General features: G+C 39.6%; 1 protein-coding gene across 1 annotated transcript in view; it reads right to left on the reverse strand.

The window, feature by feature from the left end:
- GRM8 (glutamate metabotropic receptor 8) overlaps positions 1-15,466 on the reverse strand; it is an 850,055-nt gene that overhangs the window by 6,385 nt on the left and 828,204 nt on the right. Inside the window, exon 10 of the mRNA XM_019959027.2 lies at positions 1,916-2,162. Coding sequence (XP_019814586.1) covers positions 1,916-2,162 — 247 coding nt within the window. The remainder of the gene's footprint in view (positions 1-1,915; positions 2,163-15,466) is intronic.

Raw genomic sequence — 15,466 nt, forward strand, 5'->3', positions numbered from 1 at the left:
AAAAGCTCTGAGCGATCAAGCCTCGTCTCTGGCCCCGGATTGAATTCTTCTCCTCCGGGGGCCAAGAATCCCGGTGTATTTGCGTGATTCAACAACAACCTTTCACTAGGATATCTGATATTTACTTCACTGTTTATTTGCTTGTTTCCATTTGCAACCACATTATATAAAGTTCTTTGGATTGCTGTTAAAAACCAAGTGCATCTATAGACTCTGGTGAGTCATATGAGATGTGCCAGTGTTCAAACTGTATCACTGGCCAACAGTAGTTTATTGACATTCTTCAATAGGTAATAACTTCCTGCACTGATGCTTTCAAGGCAAGCACACCAAATTCTGCCCTCAAGTCACAAGCATTCTACTCTGATAGAATGCCTTTAAGAGTAGTTTTAGTACATCCTCTGCTAAGTGCCCAAATAGCTCCACTATTAGTCAATTCCCTACCTATAATCAGAGGTGGTTTTAACAATTGGATACCAAACCAATCCTTATTGTGCCTTCTCTTGTACTTTTTTAAGGGTTCACATTTGCAGAAGGGTGAATAGATATACAGGTAAATTTGATATTCATGAACTGAAGGTCATCTTCCTAGAGGATCTGGCCAATCATTCCAAGAAGTCTGATAGTAATTGAAGTCAGTAAGTTTAATTAATACATGCTTATTTACTAAGGATAGTTCTGCATATAGGGCATCAAAGTAGACAGTGTTGTAGATTAAGTTGTTATAATAATTGAATCAGCTAAAATCAACTCAATCATCCCTGTATTTTATGTCAAATGTACAGAGAATAGGAGATATAGCCTCCTGGAAGAATCTGAGAGAGAGAATGTGTGTGTGTGAGTGTGTGTGTGTGTGTGTGTATGTATGCGCTCACTGTATTCAACTTTCTGGTATTTTGCAATACATACTTTCAATTTGCTGTTCTTCAATAGATACCAAGATGGACTTGAATAATTCAGTTAAACTCTACTGGATTAGTTTGGTAATAGTGTATTATTATGTGCTTCTTCAGAGATGAATATAGAGACGAGGAAGATAGGTGAGGGAAGGAAAAGTGGAGGGGTGGTTGTAGCAAGAGTCCTATTTTCAGGGTCATGAGGCTTTCAGAGAAGAACTCTATCTGAATATATATTAAGAATTAGAGAGATCAATGAAAGCCAGAGAAGGGGATCACTTTGGGGAAACAAATATAAACTATGACTGAACCTAACATGTTGGCTAACCAGTTTTCTCCTTTCCCTAAATACATAAATAGCATATTTTCTACTTGTGGAAGGGGCTTCCCTGATGGCTCGGTGGGTCAAGAATCTGCATGGAAAGCAGGAGACACAGGTTTGATCCCTAGGTTGGGAAGATCCCCTGGAGGAGGGCATGGAAACCCGCTCCAGCATTCTTGCCTAGAGAATCCCATGGACAGAGGAGCCTGGCAGGCTACAGTTCATGGGGTCACAAAGAGTTGAAAACAACTGAAGCAACTTAGCATACACACATGCTATTTGTGTAAGATCTTTGGTAACTTGCTCCATAAATACTAGTTAACTGCTAATTCTATGAAGAGCAACCCATATTGAACTAACAACAACTGGAGAATGAATACTAAAGGATAATTTTATAAATGGAGCCTAGTTCCAATCTTCAAGCTCTGTGATGCCTCACAAGAGAGACTTGAGCGTCACCCTTTTTTAAAGAGAATTTGTGTCTATGTTCATGCTCTGGAGAGGAGCCACTTGCACTGAAATGCTTTGGTTCTAACCAAATGGTTCTAACCACTGTGATGGTCTCATGGTGTGTGGATACCACCATGCCCTTGGAACCATGTTGTACAGTCCCCAAGACCAGTAGAAGAATGTTCAACGTACATCTATCAGGAAGTGCTCCCGCTCTTGACCATCGGAAAGTCTACGGATGACTTACTGTTGGTTTCAAGACTCTCACAGAGTTCGCTTTTCACCTCGCCATTTGGTCTATCATTGCCTTTTTGGATCAGTTTGCTTTGCATGGTGGCAGCGGTCACCACAGCCTTGAAGCTCCTCTTGCGTTTTTGAACGTTCTGCTCTGGATGAAAAATTATAATATAAACCTTGGGCATATACAGCATGCCTAGAGACACCGAAGCACTTAAACTCATGGAGACAGTGAGTGTTGTTGTCTGGATGTACATCTGAGGAAGGAAAAAACAAAAGGAATCAATGTTGGTAAGCCTGGTCTAAGACACAGCAAATAACACAACCATTTTCTGAAATTATTCCAGATTCTCTTCTAAAAGGTCCTTATTAAAAGTACCCTTACTTATAGTCAAACATTCCTTTATCCCCACCTGCAGATATGGATAAAGTTGTATTATTGATAAAGCCCAATTCCTTAAAACAGACCAAAAAACAAGTAGGCTGATGGAGCTTAATTTCCTGCTTAGATTGTAATTAACCATATATAAGGAAGGGAACAAAACTAGTCTAGCAAAAAACTAACACGTTATGTCACACAAACCTTCTTCAGGGGGGTATCCCAGGGTCAAACAATAAACTTAACCTAGAAGGTAAATTATATACAGTAGAAATAGAGTGGGAGTGAAATAGTCCATAACATCACTATTTCACACCATTGCTTGAATAATGCTAGTGTTTGCATCTACACATAATGACTTAAGTCGAGCTTCCAAACCTGATAAATCACAAGCATGCCATAAGGGCTGGATTTTTTTAACAGCCTCTCCCACCCAAGGATAATTCTGAGGGGGTTCTAGATGACAGCATCAGATCCAAATATGCGTGGGTGCTTTTAGAAAATAACAAAAGACTTCCTCCTTCCAAGATTGAAATATGCCCTTTGGGGATGGGTCCTGACATCTGCATTTTGAGAATTCTCCCTGTGTGTTCATTTTTTATCCTTATTTCACTAAAATTGACTGCTCTGGTGCTTACAAAGAGAAGGCCCTCTGGAAGATTTTTCTTCCTGCAATCTAGAGGTTAATGAGCTGAAAAAGTCAAGCGTAAAATCATTGCTTTTGGCTTTTTCATTTTGTTATGAAAACAGACATGATAATATTTTAATCTTTTCTCTTCCCCAGTATTATTGAGGTATAATCAAAAAATAGAAATCTATATATTTAAGTATAGAACTTGATATTTTGCTGAACATATTATGAAATTATCTCAATCAAGTTAATTAATGTATCCATTACAGTTACCATTTTCTTTCATTCATTTTTTTTTTAAATTTGACTACATCAGATCTTAGTTGCAGCTCAGAGGCTCTTCACTGCAGTACATGGCTGTGGTTGCCAACAACATGTGGGATATTAGTTCCATAACCAGGGATCAAACCCATATCCCCCTCATTGAAAGTCAGATTCTTAACCACTGGATCACCAGAGAAGATTTTTATTCATTCTTTTTATTTTATTTTACTTTTTGGTGAGAATGTTTAAGCAAATTTCTTAGCAAATTTCAAGTGTATGCAATTCAGTAATTTTACTATAGTCACATATTCATCTTGCATTACTGGAAGTTCATGCGTTTTGAACAGTATCTCCCCAGTTCCCCTTCCCCCTGCCCTTGGCAACCACAGTTCTGCTCTCTGCTTCTATGAGTCTGCCTATTTAAAATATTTTTTAAATATTTAGGCTGTTTTAGAGCCAACTAATTGGAAAAGACCCTGATGCTGGAAAGATTGAGGGTAGGAGGAAAAGGGGGCAACAGAGGATGAGATGGTTGAATGGCATCATTGACTCAATGACATGAGTTTGAGCAAACACCAGGAGAGAGTGAAAGACAGAGATGCCTGGTGTGCTGCAGCCCATGGGGTTGCCAAGAATTGGATGCAGCTGAGCGACTGAACAACAATTTTAGATTCCACATGTGAGTGAAATCATGTGGCATTTGTCTTTCAGTATCTGGGTGATTTCCCTTAGAATAATGTCCTCCAGGTTCATCCATGTTGCCACAAATGTCAAGATTTCCTATTTTTTTTTTTGAGAGTCAGTAATATTCTATTATATGAATATATCACATCTTTAAAAATAAAAACCTCTGATTTACTAACATTTTTCATTTCCTGAGCTCAAAAGATAATTTTTCCCAAATAAGTTGGAATACTGAGGCTACAAAGTAGCCATGTTTTCAGATTATGAAGAGATCCCTTTATCATTTACATATCTGTTCACCTGTAATGATACCTCTGAAAACATAAAGTTGTCAGATTGCATCTGGTAATCCCCAGGACCCAAACAAATTGTGTCCTTTTTAATAAAGGCTCAAAATACATATGCCTTCAAGGATAAATACTTGAGTCAACCTATGGCTGCTTTTTTCTAGGGGAGACTATTTCTATTAACAGATGACAAAGCCTTGAATAAGACACTGTCCAACCTGTGAAGAGAACTTCAGACACCACTAAAGAGGCTGTCCTTGTCAGAGAAATCATATCCTGTGGATTACTGAGTTTAAGTTCAGTTTATCTATCACTAAAGCTGCTCTTTGCTTAAAACCCTATCATGAGTGTGGGAACACTCATCAAGTAGGGATATTTAGGATTGGCTTGTTTCAAAGTTCACCTCCTCCAAGAAGTCTTCCATGATAAATCTTATCTTAATTATATTGTCCTTATTTTACTTCTAAGCACTAATGCATTGAAAACTAAATACAGTGGAGCACTTGCTAACATGTAACTATGTAACTATAGTCATTTATGTAAACTTTGTAATAATTCATATAAAACATACAACTAGAGTATAAACTTCCTTAGGATCTGTAATCCACATTTTTACTTACATATCTCTAAAAATTACATAATAATTACTTAGATACCACTCATAATACAGAAATTACATAATAATTACACAATAATTATGTAATGATAATAAGAAATTGCATAATAATTATATACATAATGTAATTACATAATAATTACTTGGAGAAGGAAATGGCAAGCTACTCCAGTATTCTTGCCTAGAGAATCCCATGGACAGGGGAGCCTGATGGGTTATAGTCCATGGGGTCGCAAAGAGTCAAGACATGACTTAGCAACTAAACAACAATAATTACTTAGATACCACTCATTATTTTCAAGTATATGAAGATTTTCAAGAACCCCTTGATTTATACAAATAATATAAAATATGTTTTCTATACATTCCACTGTGTGAAATGGACATTGAGATTGATGACGTTTTAAATGAGAAACACAAAATAATGAGATGTGAATCCAGATTAAATAGGTTGGGCTATGCAGTGCATGCTAAGTCACTTCAGTCATGTCCTACTGCTTGTGACCCCATGGACTGCAGCCCACCAGGCTCCTCTGTAAGTGGGATTCACAGGCAAGAATACTGGAGTGGGTGGCCAGCCTCAATAGAGGCATCATGAAAATACATCCCTCAGCAAAGTGATAAATTACTACACGTCATGACCTCTTAGGCTCAGTTCAGTTCAGTTGCTCAGTCGTGTCCAACTCTTTGCGACATCATGGACTGCAGAACTCCAGGCTTCCCTCTCCATCACCAACTCCAGGAGCTTACTCAAACTCATGTCCATTGAGTTAGTGATGCCATCCAACCATCTCATCCTCTGTCATCCTCTTCTCCTCCTACCTTCAATCTTGACCAGTATCAGGGTCTTTTCCAATGATTCGGTTCTCAGGTGGCCGAAGTACTGGAGCTTCAGCTTCAGCATCAGTCCTTCCAATGAATTGACTGGTTGGATCTCCTTGCAGTCCAAGGGACCCTCAAGAGTCTTATCCAACACCACAGTTCAAAAGCATCAATTCTTTGGTGCTCAACTTCCTTTATAGTCCAACTCTCACATTCATACATGACTACTGGAAAAACCATTGCTTTGACTAGGCTACCCGCCAACAAGTGAAAACCCATATTATATTTGAGAGAACTATACAGTGGAAGTGAGAAATAGATTTAAGGGACTAGACTCATAGACAGAGTGCCTGATGAACTATGGATAGAGGTTCATGGCATTGTACAGGAGACAGGAATCAGGACCATCCCCAAGAAAAAGAAATGCAAAAAAGCAAAATGGCTGTCTGAGGAGGCATTACAAATAGCTGTGAAAAGAAGGGAAGTGAAAAGCAAAGGAGAAAAAGAAAGATATACCCATATGAATGCAGAATATACCCATATGAATGCAGAGTTTCCAAAGAATAGCAAGGAGAAATAAGAACGCCTTCCTCAGTGATCAGTGCAAAGAAATAGAGGAAAATAATAGAATGGGAAAGACTAGAGATCTCTTTAAGAAAATTAGAGATACCAAGGGAACATTTCATACAAAGATGCTCAATAAAGGACATAAATGTTAGCAACCTAATAGAAGCAGAAGATATTAAGAAGAGGTGGCAAGAATACACAGAAGAACTGTACAAAAAAGATCTTCATGACCCAGATAATTACAATCATGTGATCACTCACCTAGAGCCAGACATCCTGGAATGTGAAGTCAAATGGGCCTTAGGAAGCATCACTATGAACAAGCTAGTAGAGGTGATGGAATTCCAGTTGAGCTATTTCAAACCCTGAAAGATATGCTGTGAAAGTGCTGCACTCAATATGCCAGCAAATTTGGAGAACTCAGCAGTGGCCACAGGACTGGAAAAGATCAGTTTTCATTCCAATCCCAAAGAAAGGCAATGCCAAAGAATGCTCAAACTATGGCACAATTGCACTCATCTCACATTCTAGTAAAGTAGTGCTTAAAATTCTCCAAGCCAGGCTTCAGTAATACATGAACCATTAACTTCCAGAGGTGCAAGCTGGATTTAGAAAAGGCAGAGGGACAAGAGATCAAATTGCCAATGGGTCATCGAAAAAGCAAGAGAGTTCCAGAAAAACATCTATTTCTGCTTTATTGACTATACCAAAGCCCTTGACTGTGTGAATCACAATAAACTGTGGAAAATTCTCAAAGTGATGGCAATACCAGACCACCTGACCTGCCTCTTGAGAAACCTGTATACAAGTCAGGAAGCAACAGTCAGAATTGGACATGTAACAACAGACTTGTTCCAAATAGGAAAAGGAGTATGTCAAGGCTGTATATTGTCACCCTGCTTATTTAACTTATATGCAGAATATATCATGAGAAACGCTGGGCTGGAGGAAGCACAAGCTGGAATCAAGATTGCAGGGAGAAATATCAACACCCTCAGATATGCAGATGACACCACCCTTATGACAGAAAGTGAAGAAGAACTAAAGAGCCTCTTGATGAAAATGAAAGAAGAGAGTGAAAAAGTTGGCTTAAACTCAACATTCAGAAAACGAAGATCATGGCATCCAGCCATCACTTCATGGCAAATAGATGAGGAAACAGTGGAAACAGTGGTTGACTTTATTTTTCTGGGCTCCAAAATCACTGCAGATGATGATTGCAGCCATGAAATTAAAAGATGCTTACTCCTTGGAAGGAAAGTTATGACTAACCTAGATAGCATAGTGAAAAGCAGAGACATTACTTTGTCAACAAAGGTCCATCTAGTCAAGGCTATGGTTTTTCCAGTGGTCATATATGGATGTGAGAGTTGGACTATAAAGAAAGATGACCATCGAAGAACTGATGTTTTGTATTGGAGAAGACTCCTGAGAGTCCCTTGGACTGCAAGGAGATCCAACCAGTCCATCATAAAGGAAATCAGTCCTGAATATTTATTGGAAGGACTAATGCTGAAGCTGAAACTCCAATACTTTGGCCACCTGATGCAAAGAGCTGTTTCATTTGAAAAGACCCTGATGCTGGGAAAGATTGAGGGCAGGAAGAGAACGGGATGGCAGAGGATGAGATGGTTGGATGGCATTACCAACTCTATGGACACGGGTTTGGGTGGACTCTGGGAGTTGGTAATGGACAGGGAGGCCTGGCGTGCTGCAGTTCATGGGGTCACAAAGAGTCGGACAGGACTGAGTGACTGAACTAAAAAAGATCTACTACAATTAAGAAAGTGAAAATGAAGTCGCTCAGTCGTGTCCTACTCTTTGCGACCCCATGGACTGTAGCCTATCATGCTCCTCCATCTATGGGATTTTCCAGGCAAGAGTGTTGGAGTGGATTGCCATTTCCTTCTCCAGGGGATCTTCATGACCCAGGAATCAAACCCGGGTCTCCCGCATTGCAAGCAGACGCTTTATCGTCTGAGCCACCAGGGAAGCCCACTACAATTAAGAAGGTCCTGTTAAAATGTGACAATGTGCTTTTAAACCACTTAAACCTCCCTAAGATATGCCACCTACTTTTAGGCAACTTATGAATACTCATAAGCTTCTCTTGCATTGGTTAGTCCTCTTTGGATTCCTACTTATTCTCCTGCTAGTATTGCTTCAGAAAGGCTATGCAGAAAATGGGCTGCACAGAAAGGATACAAAGAAAAAATAGAGCCAAATGCAAACTACAGATATAAATATTTCAAAGTCTCTCAAATAGGTAACCATCAATTTTATCCAAGTCAGACGCAGCCAAGTCAATTTAACTTAAAAAAGAAACAAATCCAAACATAAATACCTCCAGAGATGAAACAGCCATGAAACAATAGGAACATCTGCATTGATTATGCTCCTGCTCAGTTGCTAAGTTGTGTTCAACTTTTTGGGGACCCCATGGACTGCAGTCTGCAAGTCTTCTCTGTGCATGGGATTTTCCAGGCAAGAATATTGGAGTGGGTTGCTATTTCCTCCTCCAGAGGATCTTCTCCACCCAGGGATCAAACCTGCGTCTCCTACATTGGCTGGTGGGGTTATTACCAGTAAGCCACCAGGGAAGCCCACTATTGATTACTAGGATTCTTTTTATAAGTCTTAATCTGCTGGTCTTTTAAAAACATATAATGCTAGACCAAACAATCATAAACACCTTTCTAGTTTGAAAGTCTTATAAATTTTATCTGCTACCCTAAATATACATGATAAATTTCTTCCCCTTTTCAGAATAATTTCTGTAATATATAGTAAATTTTATTTTGCTAAATATTAAGCATGAAGTAGATTCTGAAATGCTGATTTCCACATAAATGCATTACTGTAGTCTGTCCTTTCAGCAAGCCAACTCAAGAGAAGATGTAATAAAATAGAATTAGGCCAAATAGTACTATGCTTAGTGTTTCAAGCTCTCCTTTAGTCACTATGCTTACAAATTATGCCATAATGCTGACCTTACTTATGTGCTCTCTTATAACAGCTTATGAAAATTTTAATGTGTTTACTACACAAAAAGCATTTATACCAAAATCATACCCTAAAATCTAAAACCTTATGATGGCCAAGTCTTTGTTAACAGGATTTTGGACTGTGAGCAGACTGAGTTTTTGAACTTCATATTTGAATATGTAATGAAATGAAAATGTATATATATTATAACCTCAGTGAAAGCAAAATAAGCAAAGAAATAAAATGCCACCACCTACTGTCATTCTAGAGATGCTAACGTCTTAGCACCATGGAAGATAGGACTTTAGTATCTCCCATATTTTGGAAGAAATGGAAAGATTACATTAAAGGATTGATGTTTCCAAAAACCTCCTGGATTTCTTTTATACCTGTTGAATAGTCTAATTATTTGAGTCATGTAAGGAAGGAACATGATCAAGCAGACCTAAAATTGAATTCCGGCACCAGCGCTTATGATTTATAATTTTTTTAAGATATAGAGAATTACAGAGAAACTCCACAATTGCCTTGTGGGTGGTAAAATTTTCCCTAGTCGACCCACCAGGTGACAATAAAACATCCCTGGCAATTGAACAGTTGTGAGATCTTGTTTTCCTCCCTAACCTTTAATTTCTTACCTATGAAATGGAGGAAATTAACACTTTTCTCATAGAAGGATTATAGGTAGAATGGCATGATTGTAGTTTAGTCGCTAAGTAGTGTCTGACTCTTGCCTGCCAGGCTCCTCTGCCCATGGGATTTTCCAGGTGAGAATACTGGAATGGGTTTCCATTTCCTTCTCCAGGGGATCTTCCCAACCCAAAGATCGAACTCATGTCTCCTGCTTGGCAGGCAGATTCTTTATTACTGAGCCACCAAAATGGAGAAAAATAGTACTTTTTCACAGAAAGGTTACAGATGAAATGACATAATTTTTATAAAATGACTCAAAGGCACAAAAGCGTAGTAGCTCAACAAAGATTATTTGCCCTACAACTTTGACTCTAAAAGGCTGCCAACAAAGCATACTTCCAGGAATATAGAAGAAGAGAGTGGTCTATGAGTCAGTCATCCAGAGTAGACAGTTCAATGAAGAGCTGACAGCCGTGCTCCGACTATATGATATAAAGGAAAGTGCTTCTGGAATCGTACTTCAAAGTAGGCAGAACAAAATTTTGCCTCAAAGTCAACTCCTATTTGCTGAAAGGGAGTAGAATAGTGTACTGGCTTTCTATATCAAAGTTACAACTCACCAGAATATCCTAACTATATTAGGAGGGAACTATATTTAACTTCCTATAACCAACATAAATCCATTGAGAAATGCTGACAGTGGTACTGGATATGTTAATGTAACCTTCTTCTTTCCATCCTTCTTTTATGCCCCACCTTCTGCCCCCTATTACTCCAAGATACTAGTACTTGGAGGAAGGGGAGTGTCTTTTCTATTATGTCCACTGATAGCCTGTCACTCCCCTCTGCCTGTATGACTCCTGGACATTTTGAATCTCAAACAATCAGATGCACTGAAACAGATTTAAATGATGTCTAGCTAAGTCAGGGAGGAGATGGAACAATAGAGCATATTAACATGACATCTTTTCTGGGACCTATTACAGAATTCTTCTTCATTCTCTGCTGGAGTCATATGTGCACATCCAGGGTCTACTCAGTGTAGGTCATGACCTGGAATCACTAAAGACTACAGGAAGAGTAAGGAGGGAAGAGATTATATTACTTCAGGAGACAGGTCAGCTTTCAACCGTTTCAACCAGCTGCCTGCACACAGAACTCCACAGATATCCAAGCTGGTAAGTTTTCAACTCCTAAGCAACTAAGGAAACCTATTATGAAATCTAACACCCCAAATGGGTTTGTGCCATTTGATAAGAAACAGATTACTTATTTCTCAATATTTCTGCCTTGCCCTGGATGGTTTCACTTCACTTTCTGCCAGCCAGCCAGGTCCTATTTGGCTGCCTCACACACAGTCTGACCAGTGAGAAAGCTACGTTTACATTTAAAGCCTGCCTTTCTCTACCCCTGTTATCTACTCCCTCATCTGTGTGCCCACCAAAGTGACACCTGTATTCATAAATGATTTTTCTTCTGCTTTTCAGAAGGGCTTTGGTCAGCGGACTAAAATAATCTCCTTAATTACTAGAAGTGATTAAAACAATTTTATTTAAAGATAGAGAAGTTTATAGAGAAACTCTGGAGTTGTCTTGTGGGTGATAAAAGCCTCAAATCAACCTAGCATGCAAAAATCCAAGCTAATCAAAACTCTCCAAACAACTGGACATAGCAGACACTGGGGCAATGATCCAGTTCTTTGGGCTGACCCTGAGTACTGATGAACCATCCCAAGTCCATATTAATCATTTATCATGGTTTCTGTTTCATTTAGTTCAAATACCTTGCTGGCATCTCCTTCTAAGTCAGTTCTGAGAGATCCTCCTTATTCTCTCTAACACAACTAACATAATTACCTTGAGGTATCACAGGCCTCGGGGTTTCCCAGGTAATGGGAATGACCCAGGCTCAGTGGTGATGAATATGCCTGCTAATGTGGAAGACAACAGGTTCGATCCCTGGGAGGGGAAGACCCCCTGGAGGAGGAAATGGTAATCCACTCCAGTATTCTTGCTGGAAAAATCCATGGACAGAGAAGCCTGGTGAGTATAGTCCATGGGGTCACAAAGATTCAGACATGATTGAGCATGCATGCATCCCAGACCTCAGTCCTTAGATATTTATCTCTATCTGTCTGTCTGTCTCTGTCTGTCTGTCTATCTATCTATCTATCTATTGGACCAGCTTTCCAGGTGTACTGTCTGTACTCAGACTCCTTCACTAGGAAAGACATCATGTTAAGTCACTTCAGTTGTGTCTGACTCTTTGGGACCCCATAGAATGTAGCCCACCAGGTTCCTCTGTCCATGGGATTCTCCAGGCAAGAAGGTTGTAGTGGATTGCCATTCCCTTCTCCAGGGATCTCCCCAACCAGGAATCAAACCCACGTCTCTTATATTTCCTGCACTGGCAGCCTGGTTCTTTACCACGGGTGCCACCTGGGAAAGACATCATAATTGGTTTAATGTTCTTCTCCCCTCATTCATTCTTGCCCCACCATTCTGGCCTCTTGGCTAATCTTAAAACACATCAAGCATGCTTCTGCTTTGAGCCTTTTAAATTTGATGCCTGCCCCTTTACTTCCTTCAGGAAGTGTTCCTTTCTGAACTGTTCTTTCTCAATGAATCCTTTCCTAAACATGAAGTTAAAGACTGTAACCCTCACCCCTTCACCAGCTTTTACTTTCCCAGCTTTATTTCACTCCTCAGTATCTAACATTTTCTACCATAAAAGTCTATATATTTTACTAATTATATATTGCCTTTTCCCCTTAACTGGAATAAAAAATTCTATGAGTCCAGGGATGTTGATGTATTTTATTCACTGCTACAAATGACACCTAGGACACTGCCTGAATACATGAACTTTCTGTATTCTTTAAGGCATTCTTACTCTTGACTTTGACTTTTAAAGGAAATAACCCATGGGGACTTTCCTAGTGTCACAGTAGATAAGAATCCACCTGCCAATTCAGGGAACACAGGTTCAATCCCAGGTCCTAGAGGATTGAACATGACACGGAGCAACTAAACCCATGTGCCACAACCACTGAACCCATCTGCTGCAACTATTCAAGCCTGCGTGCCTGGAGCCTGAGCTCTGCAACAAAAGAAGCCCCTACATTGAGAAGCCTGTGCACCACAACGAAGAGTAGTCCCCACTCACCGCAACTAGAGAAAGCCTACGCACAGCAGCGAAGACCGAGTACAACCAAAGATTAAGTAAATACATAAATAATTCCTTTTAAGGAAATAACTCATGCAATTTCAATAGGAAAAATGACATCAGACTCTAAAGCTAGAAAATATATGAAAATGTGAGGGCCCCATTTCCTTCAGATCAGTACCTAGGCTAGAACAGAAACTATTGCATATATAAACATGATGATCTCTTAATTTATTTTTTAAAAAATATTTATCCAGTTATTTGACTGCATCAGGTCTTTGTTGGGCATGCGGAGTCTCCAGCTGCACCATGTGGGATCTAGTTCCCTGACCAGAGATTGAATCCAGGTCCCTGCATTGGGAGCGTGGTCTTAGCCACTGTAACACCAGGGAAGTCCCAAGATGCTCTTTTAAACTGTAAATAAGACAACTCAAAGTCAGTGTTCTCCACATTTTTTAAACATGTATTTATTGGAGGCTAATTACAATATTGTGGTGGTTTTTTGCTAATCACTGACATGAATCAGCCATGGGTGCACATGTGTCCCACCATCCTGAACCTCTCTCTCACCTCCCTCCCCACCCCATCCCTCCAGGTTGTCCCAGAGCACCAGCTTTGAGTGCCCTGCTTCATACAACGAACTTGCACTGGTGATCTAGTTCACATATTGTAATATACATGTTTCAATGCTATTCTCTCATATCGTCCCACCCTTGCCTTCTCCCACATAGTCCAAAAGTCTGTTCTTTACATCTGTGTCTCTTTTGCTGTCTTGCATGTAGCATCAGGACATGGAAACTCTGGGCTCAGCTCTACAGCCCTCTCCAACTTAAGAAATGTACAACTGAGAGTCAAGCACTCCCACTAGTTATAAACGTCCACAGACTTAAAGATTTTAAGGAGACAGTGTATATAAAGTATTGGCACCAGGAATATGAAAGTGAAATTCACTCAGGCGTGTCCAACTCTTTGTGACCCTATGGACTATACAGTCCATGGACTTCTCCAGGCCAGAATAGGAGTGGGTAGCCTTTTCCTTCTCCAGGCGATCTTCCCAACCCAGGGATCAAACCCAGGTCTCCCACACTGCAGGTGATTCTTTACTGACTGAGCCACAGGGAAGCTCAAGAATACTGAACTGTGTAGCCTATTCCTTCTTCTGACCCAGGAATCAAACAAGGGTCTCCTGCATTGCAGGCAGATTCTTCACCAACTATCAGAGAAGCCTAATGTTGTTATTACTTAGCCTTGCTTCTATTCTCCATGGACTTTCCTCCATTCCTCATATGATAAAGACATAATAGTACTGCTCTCTAAGAATTAGCCTTTTTAACAAGGAACACACACAAATATAGGCATGAAATGTTTGTTCATAAGGAAGCAGTTTTTATATTTGTGGGAAACACATTCAAAGAGTCATAGTCTAGTTTCATTTTGGAAAAAATCACCATCCTGAGTGTTGTGTCTCTCTTGTCAGGCAGAAATCGTAGGCTTGCTAACCTACCAACAGGTCAGAGACATTACATTGTGTTTTCATTAGTGGAGATGGAGATGGGTTTGCTCTGATCCATTTGCTGTCTCCCTTTTGTCCTCTTCCGGCCAGGACACATGGTAGTGAAATGAAGAGTCAAACCAAAGGGCGAAGACGAGGGACACAGAACTGGGCTGGTTCACTTGTGAGGTCTGAATCCTTAACCTTGGACTTATTGGTGAAAATCAGCTTCAGGGAATAGTAAAACATCTACCAACAAGTAAACTATCAGATTTTCTAAGGGTAGGGAAAAACAAGTGTGAGGAAGCTCAAGATCATCTAAAGAAGGCAGAAGTGATAATAAGCTTAAAATGAGTATTTATAATTAAATATATATCATATTTAATACTTGGATCAGTAAATAAACTTTCTATTAAAGCCTGATAGACATTTCTTAAGGTAGATGCTTTAAGGTAGAGTATTATTCAATAAAATGTAGACTTTAGTTTTCAACTATTCTCCATAAGTATTATTTATAGAAACAAAATAAAAAATTCTCTCAAACAACGATGCTACATTTTTGACTGTGACATTTGCAAATGAGTATAAAGCATCTGCTTGCTGGGTGTTTATAGGTTGCTCCTTTACAGGGTTTTTTTTTTTTTTTCCTCTCTGTTTCCCTCCATAGACTCCTGCTTTCATGCTGCCTTTTAGCCCTTTATCATTTTTCAACAGCGTGGGCAGAAACGAGAAAAAGAGTAATGGAGATACATTTAATTGTTATGATTTTAACACTATCCATTTGAATGTGTGCATGCATGGTCAGTTATGTCCAACTCTTTGCAACCCCATAGACTATAGCCACCAGGCTCCTCTGTCCATGGGGTTTCCCAGGCAAGAATACTGAAGTGGGTTGCTATTTCCTTCTCCAGGGGATCTTCCTGACCCAGGGATCGAACTTGTGTCTCTTATGTCTCCTGCATTGGCAGGCAGGTTAATTACTACTAGAGCCACCTGGGAAATACCATCTATTTGAATAGATACAAAATATAGTAGA

Source organism: Bos indicus, chromosome 4 (assembly GCF_029378745.1).
Source record: "Bos indicus isolate NIAB-ARS_2022 breed Sahiwal x Tharparkar chromosome 4, NIAB-ARS_B.indTharparkar_mat_pri_1.0, whole genome shotgun sequence".
Taxonomy (NCBI): Eukaryota; Metazoa; Chordata; class Mammalia; order Artiodactyla; family Bovidae; genus Bos; species Bos indicus.